Genomic DNA, 13,315 nt, shown 5'->3' with positions numbered 1-13,315 from the left:
TTTGCAACTTTGTGTATTATTTTCCCACCCACAGATAAAAACTTATTTTACTTCTAGTTGTTGATTATGTTCCCCCTCAAAGTCTTGTGGTAACTTTTGCATTTGAATACAAGTAATTTAAATAGATGACTATGTAATTTGAACACATTTCCACAATTAAGATAGTGAGAAGTGACTCGGGGGACTGGTATAACATTGTCTATGGAGATATATGGTCCTGCCCTTCTTTCTCTTGGCTTTGGTTTCTTTTTCTTAACTGTTCCAATTAGAAGAGAGCCAGTTAAATTCACTCTGAGCTTGGAGATTTGTGATAATGTGAGTCCCAGTTTCCAAAGGGCAAAAATAGTAAGAATGAAGCAGAATGCTCCCCCTTATAGTGTTCTCATGTGGTGAGGGTGAGCCTTCCCTCTTGGCTGCGTTTATTGCTCCACAAATCAGTATTACTGATGGGGATTTTTAGGCTGCTTAATTTTAAAATGGCTTATGATGAGGATTTTTAGGCTGGTTAGTTTTAAAACTACAGATGAGATTCAGGCTCCAAGGAGTGGAATTTGTTTGCCTCTTTGTTGGGAAACATTTACATTTCTAAGGGAAACCTCTATCTGTGAAGATGCCTCCCTCTCTGTGCCAGGAAGAGGGGGGGATGGTCTTATCTCTAGAGGCTCTTGGTCAATGCCAGAGGCAAGAACTTAAGTTGGTTACTGTCTGGCAACCTCATGTGACTGACCCTCCCCCCCACAAATCCTCCTTTGTCTTTAGCTGAGGATAAAATTCAAGCGGTGACTTCTGCCATTTACTCAGTCCGGTTTGATTCTTATCTACCATTTTAACTTTTTTACATATTCTTTGTCTTGTAAAGAGATGACTCACATACCTATGCCTTAAATTTAGTCCTAACCCTCAAGTCGGGGCAGCAGCAGGAGCTCTGACTGCCCGTGGGTCTTGTCCCCACGCACCAGCTCTGCCTGCCCATGGGTCCTGTCCCCATGCTATTCTATACTATTCTCTAAATAAAAGAGCACTGCTGCCAGATCTTGAGAGTCTAAGAAATCTTTCTTTCGACTCCTCGGCTCACCGACCCCGCATCATTACCATTTATTTCTTAGTCAGTATGTAACATTGCCATTTCCTCCCCATCTTTAGTTTAATAGTAAGTTCCTGAAAAGCTGGGTTGGAATCCATACAACCTAGTTTGGGAAAGATGGAAATTGATCCTTTCAGCTATGATCATGGGTTACTGCAAGATTCTCTTTATTTCTGCTGGATTTGCTGAGAAGTCTGGTCCAGAGGTCAGACTGTACTTTGTAATCTTGATTGAGACAGTGTTTATTATTTGATACTTACAGGTACTATTTTGTTTTTCTGCCCTAGATTGAAACCAGGATTTCAATTTCTACCCTGACTGCTGTCGCAACTCCAAGAATTGTAGACCTTGCCCATCCAAGGATCAAGTTAGAGGGTCTATGCTATGAGAGAGAAAGAAGTGAAATGCCCATCCGTCCTGTAAGCCATCACTGCCTTGGCATCCACTTCAGCTCACTTTCTGGTTGTTCCTAGGGTGCTATTTTGCCTCTATAGCCAAAGCCATGGGAAAAGAGAATCTTGAAAGAATGGTCTGTGGCAGGAAAGAAGACCTACCTGCAAGATATGGACAGAGACTTGGGCGTAGAAGGCAGAAAGCATGGGCTTTGGAGTAGTAAGAGCTGATTTCAAGTTCCAGCCTCACCATTGCTAGCTTTATGATGTTGTGACAGCCTTCCTGAGCCTTATTCATTCAATGAGTATTTGAATGCCTGCTGTGTGCCAGGCACCACTCCCAGCGAACAAGATGGTGGGAGACAAAAAATAAATAAGTAAACAGATAAGATAGTATCAGGTAGTGATTATTACTATGAAGAAAATAAAAGAGGAAATGAGTGACAATGGGCGGGGGTGGGGAATAAGATACTTTGCATATGGTAGTCAGGGAAAGCCTCTCTATGGAAGAGATAGTTGAGCTGAAATCTCAATAATGGGAAGGAGTCAGCTAAGTGAAGATCTGAGAGGAGAATATGGTAGTAATGGCAAGAGCACTTGTCAAAGTCCTAAAGTTGGGATGACCTTGAAGCTGGGTGGAGCAAGTTGAGTAAAGATAACAGTTCCCACTTGGAGGATGGTTGTGACTTGTAATATACTGCATGGTGTTCAGCACAGAGCCTGGCACATTCAGTGGCTTCCCTCTCTCTTCCTCCTTGACACTCCCCTCCATTCATTGTGGTCGCAACTTGTTGCCCAATCCCAGTTGAATTTTCAGTAAATATCTAATGATCGTGGTGCCGAAGGAGGTCGGACCAATTTCACCCTCTTTCTGGGAACCTGAGGATTTGATATGGAATTCTTAGGAAAGAAAACTAGTCTGGGAATCAAAAACCCTTGGGAGAGTGTCTTGAGTTTGCTAAAGTGACTTGCCTTGTGACCCTCAGGCAAATCACTTTATTCTCAGTTTTTGGGTATGTAAGATGGGAATGAAAGGCATCTTTCTGTAATTGTTAGGATTGTTTGGGTGTTAAAAATATGTATATTTCAAAAGTGATACCACTGCAGATCATCAAATTCTTAGAACCCAAGACAAATCTGTAGCAATGTAATACAGAACACTTCCAGGGCTACTGATTGGTGTTCATTGTCCTAATTCTTTTGAATGAGCACTTACGAGAGAGATTAGTAGCTAAATGTTAGCCTTTCTGTTTTACCAATAGAGCAACATAATAGAAAGGCAACCTGGCAGACTTGGTTTTCAAAGTAAGACCAAGAAGAGTTGATCAGTCAGTCAACATGTTATATTATATATTATAACGTATTATATTATTCAGCACCAATTATGTGCCAGGGTCTATTCTAGCTTTTGGCAAACAAGTACTTCTCTGAAGAGGTTATATTCCAATGGGGAGAAGCAGATAATAAACATACCAACAATGAGATAAAGGAGCTAAGCCAGGTGTCGGTAAGTGCTATGAAGAAGATTTAATGAGTACTGTAGAAGAGGGTAATTAGAAAGGCTGATTTACCTTGGATGGTCAGGGAAGAACTCCTTGAGAATGTGATATTCTGGAGACTTGAATAATAAAGAGGCAGCCTTGACAGGATTGAGGAACGAGGACTTCAAGCAGAAGAACTAGCAAGTACAAAGGCCCTGAGATGGAAAGAGCTGGGCCAGAAGGGCCTCGTGTGGCTAGGATCATAGTGATCAAGGTGGAAAGAGAGGAAGATGAAGTCAGAGGAGCGGGAGAGCAGCCAGATCATAGAGGGTCTTCTAGGACACAGCAAGGAGCCTGAGTTATTCTTAGCAAAGTGGGAAGCCACCAGAAGGTTTTAGACTATGGGTGTGACATGATCTGAACTGGGTTCAGAAAGGACTTACCTCATAGAGCTGTTATGATGATTAAGTGGGAATGATATAGGTAAATCACGTAGGACACCTTCTGGTTCATGGAATACACTTATTAAAATGCTCATTGTCTCCCTCGGTGACTGCCATGTGAAGGCTGGATTGTACAGGGGCAAGAATGGAAGTAGGGAGACCAGTTTGGAGTCTGTTGCAGTAATCCAGGAGAGAGGTGGTGGTGGCTCAATTAGGGATATGGCCGTAAAGAGAGGGAGACATCGTGAGATCTGGGATGTATTTTTGTGTCTTTTTGTTTCCATCATAGGTATCCCACGCTGCCTTGCTAGCCACACCAAGCCCTCGAATAGAAGCTCTAGCTAAAGCCAAGCCTCTTCATCAAGATTATTTACCTGCCCGTGATGCCTACTGGCCGGTGTCTTATGCTGCTCTCCATTCCAAAGCGTCTCCAAGAATTCAAGAACTAGCTAATCCAAGTACAAGGTATGTCAATTTAAGGCTGAGATGGGACAAGAAAGGCTGAGGGTGCAGGGAGAGGGGAAAGTCGACCTAATAAAGCCAGTGAAAAGAATTGTAGAAATACAGGAAATTTGCAAAACCTTCTTGCTTACGTGTTACATTCATTGTGACAAATCTGTGGTCTTCTTACCATACGTATAAGGCTACGGTTAAAGGGTGTGTAGACTAGTATTGAAACTTAGATTTAGGAGACAACTCTGTGACTATGGACCTGGGGTTATTTATCTAACATATACTGTTAAGTGAAACAAGTTACGGAATAGAGCACGTAATATGTTGTAGTTTGTGTAAGAAGAAAATATATATGTGCCATATATTTGCTTGCCTATGCCTATAAATATCTCAGAAGAGTATACGAGACACTAGTAACGATGGTTGCTTTTGGGGGCCTGGGGAACTGGGATGGGAGAAAGGCTTATTTTTCACTAATTAAGCTTTTGTATTTTTCAATGTTTTTGCATCATGTCCATATATGACCCATTTCAAATAAATAAGAAAATATATTCAACATAGAAGAAATGGCTACTTACTGTTTATTTTTTAGAAGACCTCTTAACTTGCCTGAACCTCAATTCATTGTGTTACCTTCAAGGGATAATATCTGATCCCCCTTTTTAAGCATCATCTGGTAATCCTAGGAGACACTGAAAAAGTTGTAGAAGTCTTGAGCTCAGGGAACAGTAAATACGTTAGTTCTTATATAATAAAATATTTGTAAACTTTTACAATGTGTTTTTCCTTTAAAAAAAAAGTTCAACATCAAATGAAATGAAGCTCATTCTTTGTTCATTGACAAAGGAAAGGGAAGAATGAGATCAAGTGTTCAAGATTCTATCCCACTGGCAAGGTTATTATTTGGTGATAAGGTGCTAAGGGTGGAAACTTCAACAATTTGATTTCTATAGGTCCACCAGAGGGCTGTCTGGCTTGTTTTAACATTGCCGAATTATTGAGCAATTTCCAGAATTTACTTTCTGTGGAAAGAGCAAAGGAATCTGATCTGGATTTGACCACAGATCATTCTTATAACTTCCCTGAGCCTTCATTTCCTTATCTATATAGTGGAGGTCAAGATTCCTCTTTCATGGGGTGTTTATGAAAGTCAAAATGGGATAATAACATAGTGCCTAATAATAGTGGAGCTTGAGGAATGTTAGTTCCATTTTCTGTTCATCTTATTTCAGGTTGAATTCTTTTTTCCCTCATTTCAGGGCTCCTGTGCGTATTGTATATTACGATCCAGATGTCTTTAAAGTCAAGCCAGCTGCTTTGAAAACGCAATGTTCTCCGAGGATCCAGGAGTTGGCAGAACCTATTATGCGTTAAATACAGAAAGCCACCTCAGTCAAACCCTAGTTATGTATCTAGAAGACGTAGTAGATGACTTAGTTCCTGACTCTGGTCCTGTCAGTTTGTCTTCCCTCGCCCCCTCAAAAAACATGAGACTTCAGGGGCCCCACTGTGACGTCAAACAGCAGTTGCTCCTGTTCCCTGTCATCATGTGCTTAGCAGGTTTGAGGACTCCAGCATACAATAAAAGAGAAAATGACAGCCTGCCTTCTTCTCCTTCCTGTCTCCTCACAAGCATCTTGGCCGTCTCATTGCCGTGACTGACCTGAAGAAACGCTCTTCCTTATATTTGCCAGTGAGATCTGCGTCCCCAGTCGCTGATCTCTCCTTGGTCCCTTCTCTAAATCGTAAGAATTGAAATCATTCTTTTTTTTTTTTTAAGATTTTATTTTTTCCTTTTTCTCCCCAAAGCCCCCCGGTACATAGTTGTATATTCTTCGTTGTGGGTCCTTCTAGTTGTGGCATGTGGGACGCTGCCTCAGCGTGGTCTGATGAGCAGTGCCATGTCCGCGCCCAGGATTCGAACCAATGAAACGCTGGGCTGCCTGCAGCGGACTGCTTGAACTTAACCACTCGGCCACGGGGCCAGCCCCAAGAAATCATTCTTTGTGTCACTTTTCCAACCTCCCCTCATTACTGAGAGACAACACGGACATGGTGAGGCCTTTTTAGATAAGTCGAAATGTTTTTTATAATCTGTAGATGAAATTTAGGGAACGTTAAGTGATTGCATCTCCACCAATCTCTATTCCTTCCCTCACCCTCAGTGTCATTGATCATGAATGACAGAAAAAGTAAGGCTTTTGGTACATGTTATAATTCTCTGTCAAATTGCATCTGGCCAGAGTTTTCTATTTAATTTGTTTTATTCTCTCTGTGGGTCAGTATTTTACAAATTAAACTGACTTTTATGGCATATCTAGGTTTACGTGAAGATGATCTTATTTGAAAATCAGTTTTGCAAATGAATGAGTTCTGTCTCTAAACTGTGTGTGTTAAGGAGTTAACTTGTGTTGTGGAGAAGCAATACCATATAGAAGTTTTGAACTTGAGTTTTGGAATCAGACAGACCTGGGTTTGTGTTCCCATGGATCCTTTACGAGGTATGTAATTTTAAATGAATTCCCTAACTCCCTGTGCCTCAGTTTCTTGATGTGTAAAGGGGGTCCTGCTGCATTATTGTAAAGATTAAATAGGAAAATTATGTAATAAAGTATGAACTGGAAAAAGCTTGTTTAAAAATTTAGCTCCTTTTGCCTCTAAGAGGAGAGTGGCATATTTCATATCACTGGGAAAATGAATATCTTCGTGGCTTGATTCATATGTTAAATGAATGTGGAGGGTGTGCTTCACCAGGCACTGTGCCGGCGGGCCCTGAGGTATCACAGGAAGCCAGACGGATGTGGGCTCTGTTCTCGTGGAGTGTTAAGCCAATTGGGAGAGATGGATGGAATTCAAACATTCACAAATACATGTAAAATTAAGCAGTGGCAAGTGCTGTGAAGGAGAGGGTACAGTGCTATGAAATAACAGAATAGAGGACTTTGGCTCCCTTAGGAAGGCAGGGGAAGGCTTCTTTAATGAAGGGACAATTGGGCTGGAATCTAAATATCAGTAGGATTAACGCAAGAGGGAACAGGAAGTCAGTCCAGGGGGTGGGAACGTGGGTTAGTGGACATTTGTTGATTTGGGGGTCACCCTGCCTCCATTCCTCCTCCTTGTGGTAAGAACTCCCAATTTTCTTTTGGGAAATTACTTTCTCTTCATTGTCTAAAGCTTTACTGGAACTTTTATTAAAGTGTCCGGGCCAAGGGATGGGCATGTGACTCAAGCCAGCCATGGCCATTGAACTGTCCTCTAGGGCTTTGGATCTTAAGCAGAGTGGTGCAAGGGGCAGGGGGCTAGTTGGGCCTATTTCTCAATACTGATGCCCTGATGAGACTTCGTTTTGCTCCTACTACCTGTGTTCCTGGAGCTGCCCTGGCTCTTCACTTATTCCTTAGACTTAGGAGCTGCTCAGTCTTCCAGTAAATCCCCTGTGGCAGGTGGGGAGATGCATCAGGGACTGAAAGAAGGCCAGAGTGTCTCATGTGGAAAGAAAAAGGGTTGTGTGATGCAGGAGGAGGCAGAAAGATGGGAGCCAGGCCATGCAGGGTCCTGGAGGCCACGTTAAAGATTTTAATCTTTATCTTAAAACCAGTGGGAGCTGTTGAAGTAATTTAAGCATAGGGATAACACAATCAGAGTTGCCTTTTGGAAAAATTACTTTGACAAATAAATTGGGGAGGGGGCAGTGGAGGTAGGTAGACCGAGTTAGGAGGCTATTTAGTAGATCAGATGAAAGATGAAAATCGTTTGGTGGTACCATGGTGGAGATGGAAAGATGTGACAGACTTGAGAGATATCTGAAGAGGTGAATTTTTACAGGATTTGGTGATGGATTGGATATAGGGTGGGAGAGAGGGAAGTGTTCAAGATAACCTGGATTTCTAGCTTATAAAACAAGATGGATATTGACAGTCTGAATATACAAGTGGACAATGGCCAGGCCATACATGACAATAGAGCTGACTCACAACCTCTGCACAACCAGATCAGGAATCCAAACCACAGCCTCTGCAGTCCAGAATGGTCAGGATCTGGTGCCTATTTTTTGCCCCCACTTCCAACACAGGACCAACCAGAGAAAGAAAGCCAAATATATCCTCTAAGCCAATCACATAGGATGCCCAGTTTCTAGTTAGCCTCCAACTTCCCCACGCCAACAGCTTCTAATCAGAGTATACCCAAGGCTTTCCCCCTACGCCGTCCCACTATAAGCTTTCCACTGCTCTGCCTTTGAGTCTCTGCCAAATGCAGGTGACAGTGGCTGACTCCCTTGCTATAGCAAGCTCTGAATAAATAGCCTTGATGTGTTCTCATTTGGGTGATCTTTCTTTCTTTACACAATAGAGAGCCCTTCACTGATGTAGGGAACACTGGGAGAGGACCAGAAGAGGAGAGTGGAGGGGCAGGTGTCCAGTTCTGGACACTTAGCTTAGAGGATGCCTTTGAGACATGTAAAAGGAGATGTCAGGTGCAGGGCTGCATTAGGACTTTCACAGACCCTAGGCACTTTTGCCTTTCTGGGTTCTTTCTTCCTTAAAATAATATTAAAAATTATATTTTATGATTGCATTGGTATAAAGATGGACATATGAATATTATATATTAAAACATTTTAAAATGAAAGTTAATTTTTTCTTCTCACTTAAAAAGAACTAAAACATTTTTGTGAGCTCCTAAAAATATTGTGGGCTGTCGGCACTGGGCCTACTGTACCCAATGCAGCCGTTGGCCCTGTTCAGGTAGGCGGTCCTTATATGGGTGTGTGTTTCATCGAGGAGACCTGAGATCTGCCAGAGATACATGTGTGTGAGTCGTCTCCGTTAGGTGTGATTGAAGCCCAGGGGTGAGAGAGGAGGGACTGAGAGAGTGTGAACCCTGACTGATGTTTACTGATATTGAGAAATTGCTATTAATTATATTTAGGAGGGTACTGGTATAGTGGTTTGTTTTTAAAAGCAGTTCTTTTAGAGGTGCATGCTGAAACTTTTGTGGATAAAGTGGTAACCAGAATTAGCTTCACAATAATCCCGACAGGGGAGTGGATGAAGGTATAGTTGAAATGATGCACTGTTGAGAGTTGGTGATTGTTGAAACTAAGTGATGGGAACGTAGGGTTCATTATAATATTATCCCTTCTATTAGATATGTTTGAAGTTTTACATAATGAAGTGCAAAGTGGGAGGGGAGCGAGGATGGACAGTTAGAGGTCAGCAGAGGCTTGAGGGGCCTGAGCAATGCAAACTCCCCCAGCACTCCGCCCCTCGGTCAGGTCTGCTTCACTCCCCAGTGTTTGGTGTAAGGGCTGTTTAAGGGGGGAAACCAAGGCAACGAGTCTCTATTCCAGGTCCGGGGATAGTGTGGAGGAAAAACAGCACATAGATGGTGAGATAATTTATAATTTGGTGGAAGCAGGATTGTGGAGTGCAACCCACTAGGAATAAGGTAAAATAAGATAAACTGGTGCTGCCACCCCAAGTCCAGGGGAATGGGAGGGACTCAGAACTTTCACCACACTGACGGCAGGGAGGGGTTTCAAGTTAATTCTAATTGAATTTTCAAAGGTCAGGATGCCTCTGTTGCCCTCTGGGGTGCAAGTGCTTGACACACAAGATATGAAGAATAAGTGCGAACAGAGAAAGTCTTGAAGACTTGCTTGTTAACCTGGGTTTGGTTAAAGGAAAGTAAATGGTGACATAAGTGTTAAATGTCTTCCTGCGGTCAGGGAGAGAGGGGGTGAAGGAGGTCCTGCTTCCGGTCAAGGAGGCCGGTTCTGGAATGAGGTTCTGTCAGGTATTAACTATGCAACCTTATACTAGTTACTTAACTTTTCCAGGAAAAGGGGCTGACAGTGTTTTCTGTTGGGATTTGAAAGGTTCCAATAAGTTGCACCCCTTCTTTCTTTGCCTGAGTTCAGAAACAATTGAGAAACCCAGGCAGATGGAGTTCACAGTAATTCATTCACAACCAATAAAGCTGTTTGGAGAATGTGACTGTGGTGGACCCAATGGATTTGCTAATATACCCCTCCTTCTGATTGAATTGAGCCCCTGGCAGGTCTCCTCCACAGGGCACACCTGTCCCCAGCGCACACAGAATGCACGCTCCTTACGGCTGGGAGATCTCAGGGGGAAAGAAATGCACTCCTTCTCCTAGATTCACCAGTAGGGGAGTCGCTGCTCGCATGGGAAGGAGGAAATAGTGGTGGGTGAGGGTGAAAGGCAGGAAGTTCTCCTCTAGTATTCTGTCTCTCCGCATGGAAGCAGGAGCATTGGGGAATAAATTATAGTTCAGCCCTAACACCTGCCTCATTGGGGTCTTGTGAAGTCCTTAGCACAGTGTCCAGTACAGAGTAAGTGGGTTTTGTTTTCTTACTCATTATTATTAGTGGATATTAAGAAGCTTCCCACGTCTTTCTGGATAATGGAGTTGACTTCCTCTGGTGATGCCAGTTACAGTCCCAATGAAAACACGATTCTCCTTGTAAGGGGTGGCGTCCACTTCCCCACTGCTTGAGTCTGGGCTGACCTGTGACTTGGCTTAGACCAAGTGGCGCAAGTGATACCATATGACTTCCAAGCCCAGGCCTGAAGAAGCCTTGCGGCTTCTGCTCTTGCCTTCTTGAAATGCTGCTCTGGGACTGCATGGGAAGAAACCCAGCTTCCTTGAGAGACCACTTGGAAAGAGAGACCCGGCGCCCCCAGACCTCACCTCTGAGCCCAGCCTGCAGCTCAGCCTCTGCTCAATGCATCCAGGAAAGAGAACCAACAAGACCAGCGGAACTGCCCAGCTCACCCACAGAATTGTCAGAAAAAAATGGTTATTGTTTTAAGCCACTAAGTTTTGGGTTGGTTCGTTATTCAGCAGTAGTTAACCGAAACAGGTAATGAGCTGGTGGAGCAACAGACTGAAGCCGGTGGGGGGTGAGAAGGGGGGGCAGGGGGTTCTGACTGCAGCTGGCTGATTTCCATAGGTTTGTGAGCGTGTCCTTGGTCTGGGTCTGCTAAATGAGCAAGCAGACATTTCTCCCTTAATTAGATGTTTTAAGCCCCTGTATCAACTTGTGTGAATTAACCCACAGCAGATCTGAACTTAAGTGACGCACAGTTGGCTGGTAAGAACCCGCATGAGTTGAGGCAGAGGAGTGTGGTGTTCGCTGACATCGCAAGTCTCCCACTTTACCTGACTCCTCTCTCCTCCTCCCAGAGGGTTTTGCTTCCTAAGGACCCATCTAAGGAGGTCCTGGCCCATGGCTACCCTTGGCAGCAGAGACCTACCAGTGAGGAGAGGGAAGCTGAAGACACACGTTCTTTCACAGTTTGTGTTGACTTTTCCATCTGGGAGGGGTTGCCAGGTGGGAAGACTTCCCCACCCAAAGCAGCGTGCTTCTGCCTGCCTGCCTGCTCTCTGTTGCCAAGGCGTGGTCTGCTAGAACTTCCAGGATGTTGGGCATCCTAGACTGGATTGCAAGACAGGGCAGGCATACGTCTGGAGACAGAGAAAGGTGGCTGTGGGGAGCGGAGGAGCAGAAAGAAGCAGCTAGTCTTCACTGTGAAGTGGGGAGTGAAGTCACCCCAGGATACCAGGGACACAATGGTGGTGGGTAGGTAGCTGCTCTGTGAAAAGTGGAGAGTGGCTATGGCTCAGGCAGATGGGCATCAAAGGAAATCTTTAACACACATCAGGTATAGCACACTTCTTTTTGTGTAATGCTCTAAGCAGGCAGGAGTGCCCTGGGGCTTAGACAGTTGGACAGCACCATAGTCTGACTTCAGCAAGCTTAAAATGTAGCCTAGGTCAGGGAGCCATTTTAAATTCTGGCTTCTCTGAGATTATTACCACATGGTTGACCATTGGTGGAGAAAGAAAAAATGACTGTACTATATGATTTCAAATTTACGGGGAGGCAATGTAGACATGGTTGGGAATGTACTTTCTAGCATCAGAATGGCAGGATTTGAACCCTGGACTTACCACTTATTAGCTCTATGTCTTTGGATAAATTAATTAACTTCTCTGGGCCTCAGTTTCCTCACTTGTAAAATGGAGATAAGAATGGTACTGTCAAATGCTGCTCCCCAAATTCCCATCTAATGGCTTCTGGACAAAGCAAAGCTGAGTTTCTAGCTTGCTGAGATAAGGGCGATCTCTACCTCAACAGAGTCTTAGCAGCATCTAGAAAAGGGAGAGCAGAGGTGGGGTATTTATGAGTTTGGGGCTTGATTAGGAGTGGACAAGGGCTTGACAGACACAGCAAGGCAAGGATTTCCGAAGGAGCCTTTGGGAATTGATGAGAGCAGGGGAGTATTTTCAGGACAATTAGCAGAAGTTATTTGTAACTTCATCTCCCTGGGCAAGAGTTTCCTAAAGCTGTAGTCCTGAAGGCAGTGGGATAGTAAAAGTCATGTTAATGTAGACAGTCAAACGTGTGGGTGTAGATGGTTCAGGTTCAAGTTCTCCCAACTTACCTTCAGCATTCTTGTGAAGAGTAAATGAGATAATGGATGAAGTGGTCTAAGTATAGACATGGCACGTGGTAAATTCTCAGTGATTGCTACCATGGGTAGTATCATTTTGCTGTCCAACCCTATCTCTCCTGCTAGTTTGTTAATGCATAAAATTCCACCTGCAGAATTGTTTTATCATAACCTAAGGCTTTATCCTTTTTTAAAATGCAAACACAGGCAGAAAGGGTACCTCATTAAACCTAACCAGGCATTTATTTACACCTCAGCATGGAGGGGTTTATAAAATCTTCAACAGGGAGCCTGGAAACTTAGAATATAAACTTTACTAACCCCTTAGGAGAAATGGTACTATACATCCTTAAGCTATTCTAGAGGGGGCTTGCACATGCCCAATCCATGCAAGACAAAAGGACAGTAGCTCTCATTCCAGAACCCCTGAATTTCTCTCTTTCAATCTGGGGTGTCAGGCTGCTCTGATCTACTAAGACATTCTTAACTCCTCAGTGTTTGTGCTTGCCCAGTGTATCAGTCAGTGTTCTCTAGAGAAACAGAACCAGTAGGAGATTATCTATCTGTCTATCTATCGTCTATCATCTATCTTTCTATCTAAATGAGATTTCTTGTGAGGAATTGGCTCACGTGATTATGGAGGCTGAGAAGATCCATGATGTGCTATCTGCAGGCTGAAGACCCAGGAAAGCCAGTGGTGGGATTCAGTTGAAGCCTGAAACCTTGAGACTCAGGAGAGCTGATGATATGAATCCAAGTCTGAGGGCTGGAGATGATGAGATGAGATGTCCCAGCTCAAGCACTGAGGCAAGAAAAAAAGAGTCAAACCTCTTCTTCTCGGTTCTTTGTTCTACTCAGGCCTACAACAGATTGGATGATGCCCACCCACATCAGAGAGGGCCATCTACTTAGTCCACTGACTCAAATGGCTAATTTCGTCTGGAAACTCCCTGACAGATACACCCAGAAGTAATATTTAATC

At 43.7% G+C, this 13,315-nt stretch overlaps 1 protein-coding gene across 1 annotated transcript in view; it reads left to right on the top strand.

Annotated features, from left to right (window-relative positions):
- The window catches only part of SPMAP2L (sperm microtubule associated protein 2 like), a 52,753-nt gene extending 46,273 nt beyond the window's left edge, over positions 1-6,480 (top strand). Inside the window, exons 7-9 of the mRNA XM_023638053.2 lie at positions 1,372-1,503; positions 3,690-3,865; positions 5,113-6,480. Coding sequence (XP_023493821.1) covers positions 1,372-1,503; positions 3,690-3,865; positions 5,113-5,227 — 423 coding nt within the window. The 3' untranslated portion in view covers positions 5,228-6,480. The remainder of the gene's footprint in view (positions 1-1,371; positions 1,504-3,689; positions 3,866-5,112) is intronic.
- The last annotated feature ends 6,835 nt before the right edge of the window (positions 6,481-13,315 follow it).

The sequence above is a fragment of the Equus caballus genome, chromosome 3 (genome assembly GCF_041296265.1).
Source record: "Equus caballus isolate H_3958 breed thoroughbred chromosome 3, TB-T2T, whole genome shotgun sequence".
Classification (NCBI taxonomy): domain Eukaryota; kingdom Metazoa; phylum Chordata; class Mammalia; order Perissodactyla; family Equidae; genus Equus; species Equus caballus.
The sequence above is the reverse complement of the archived record's forward strand: the minus strand, read 5'-3'. Positions and strand labels throughout refer to the sequence as shown.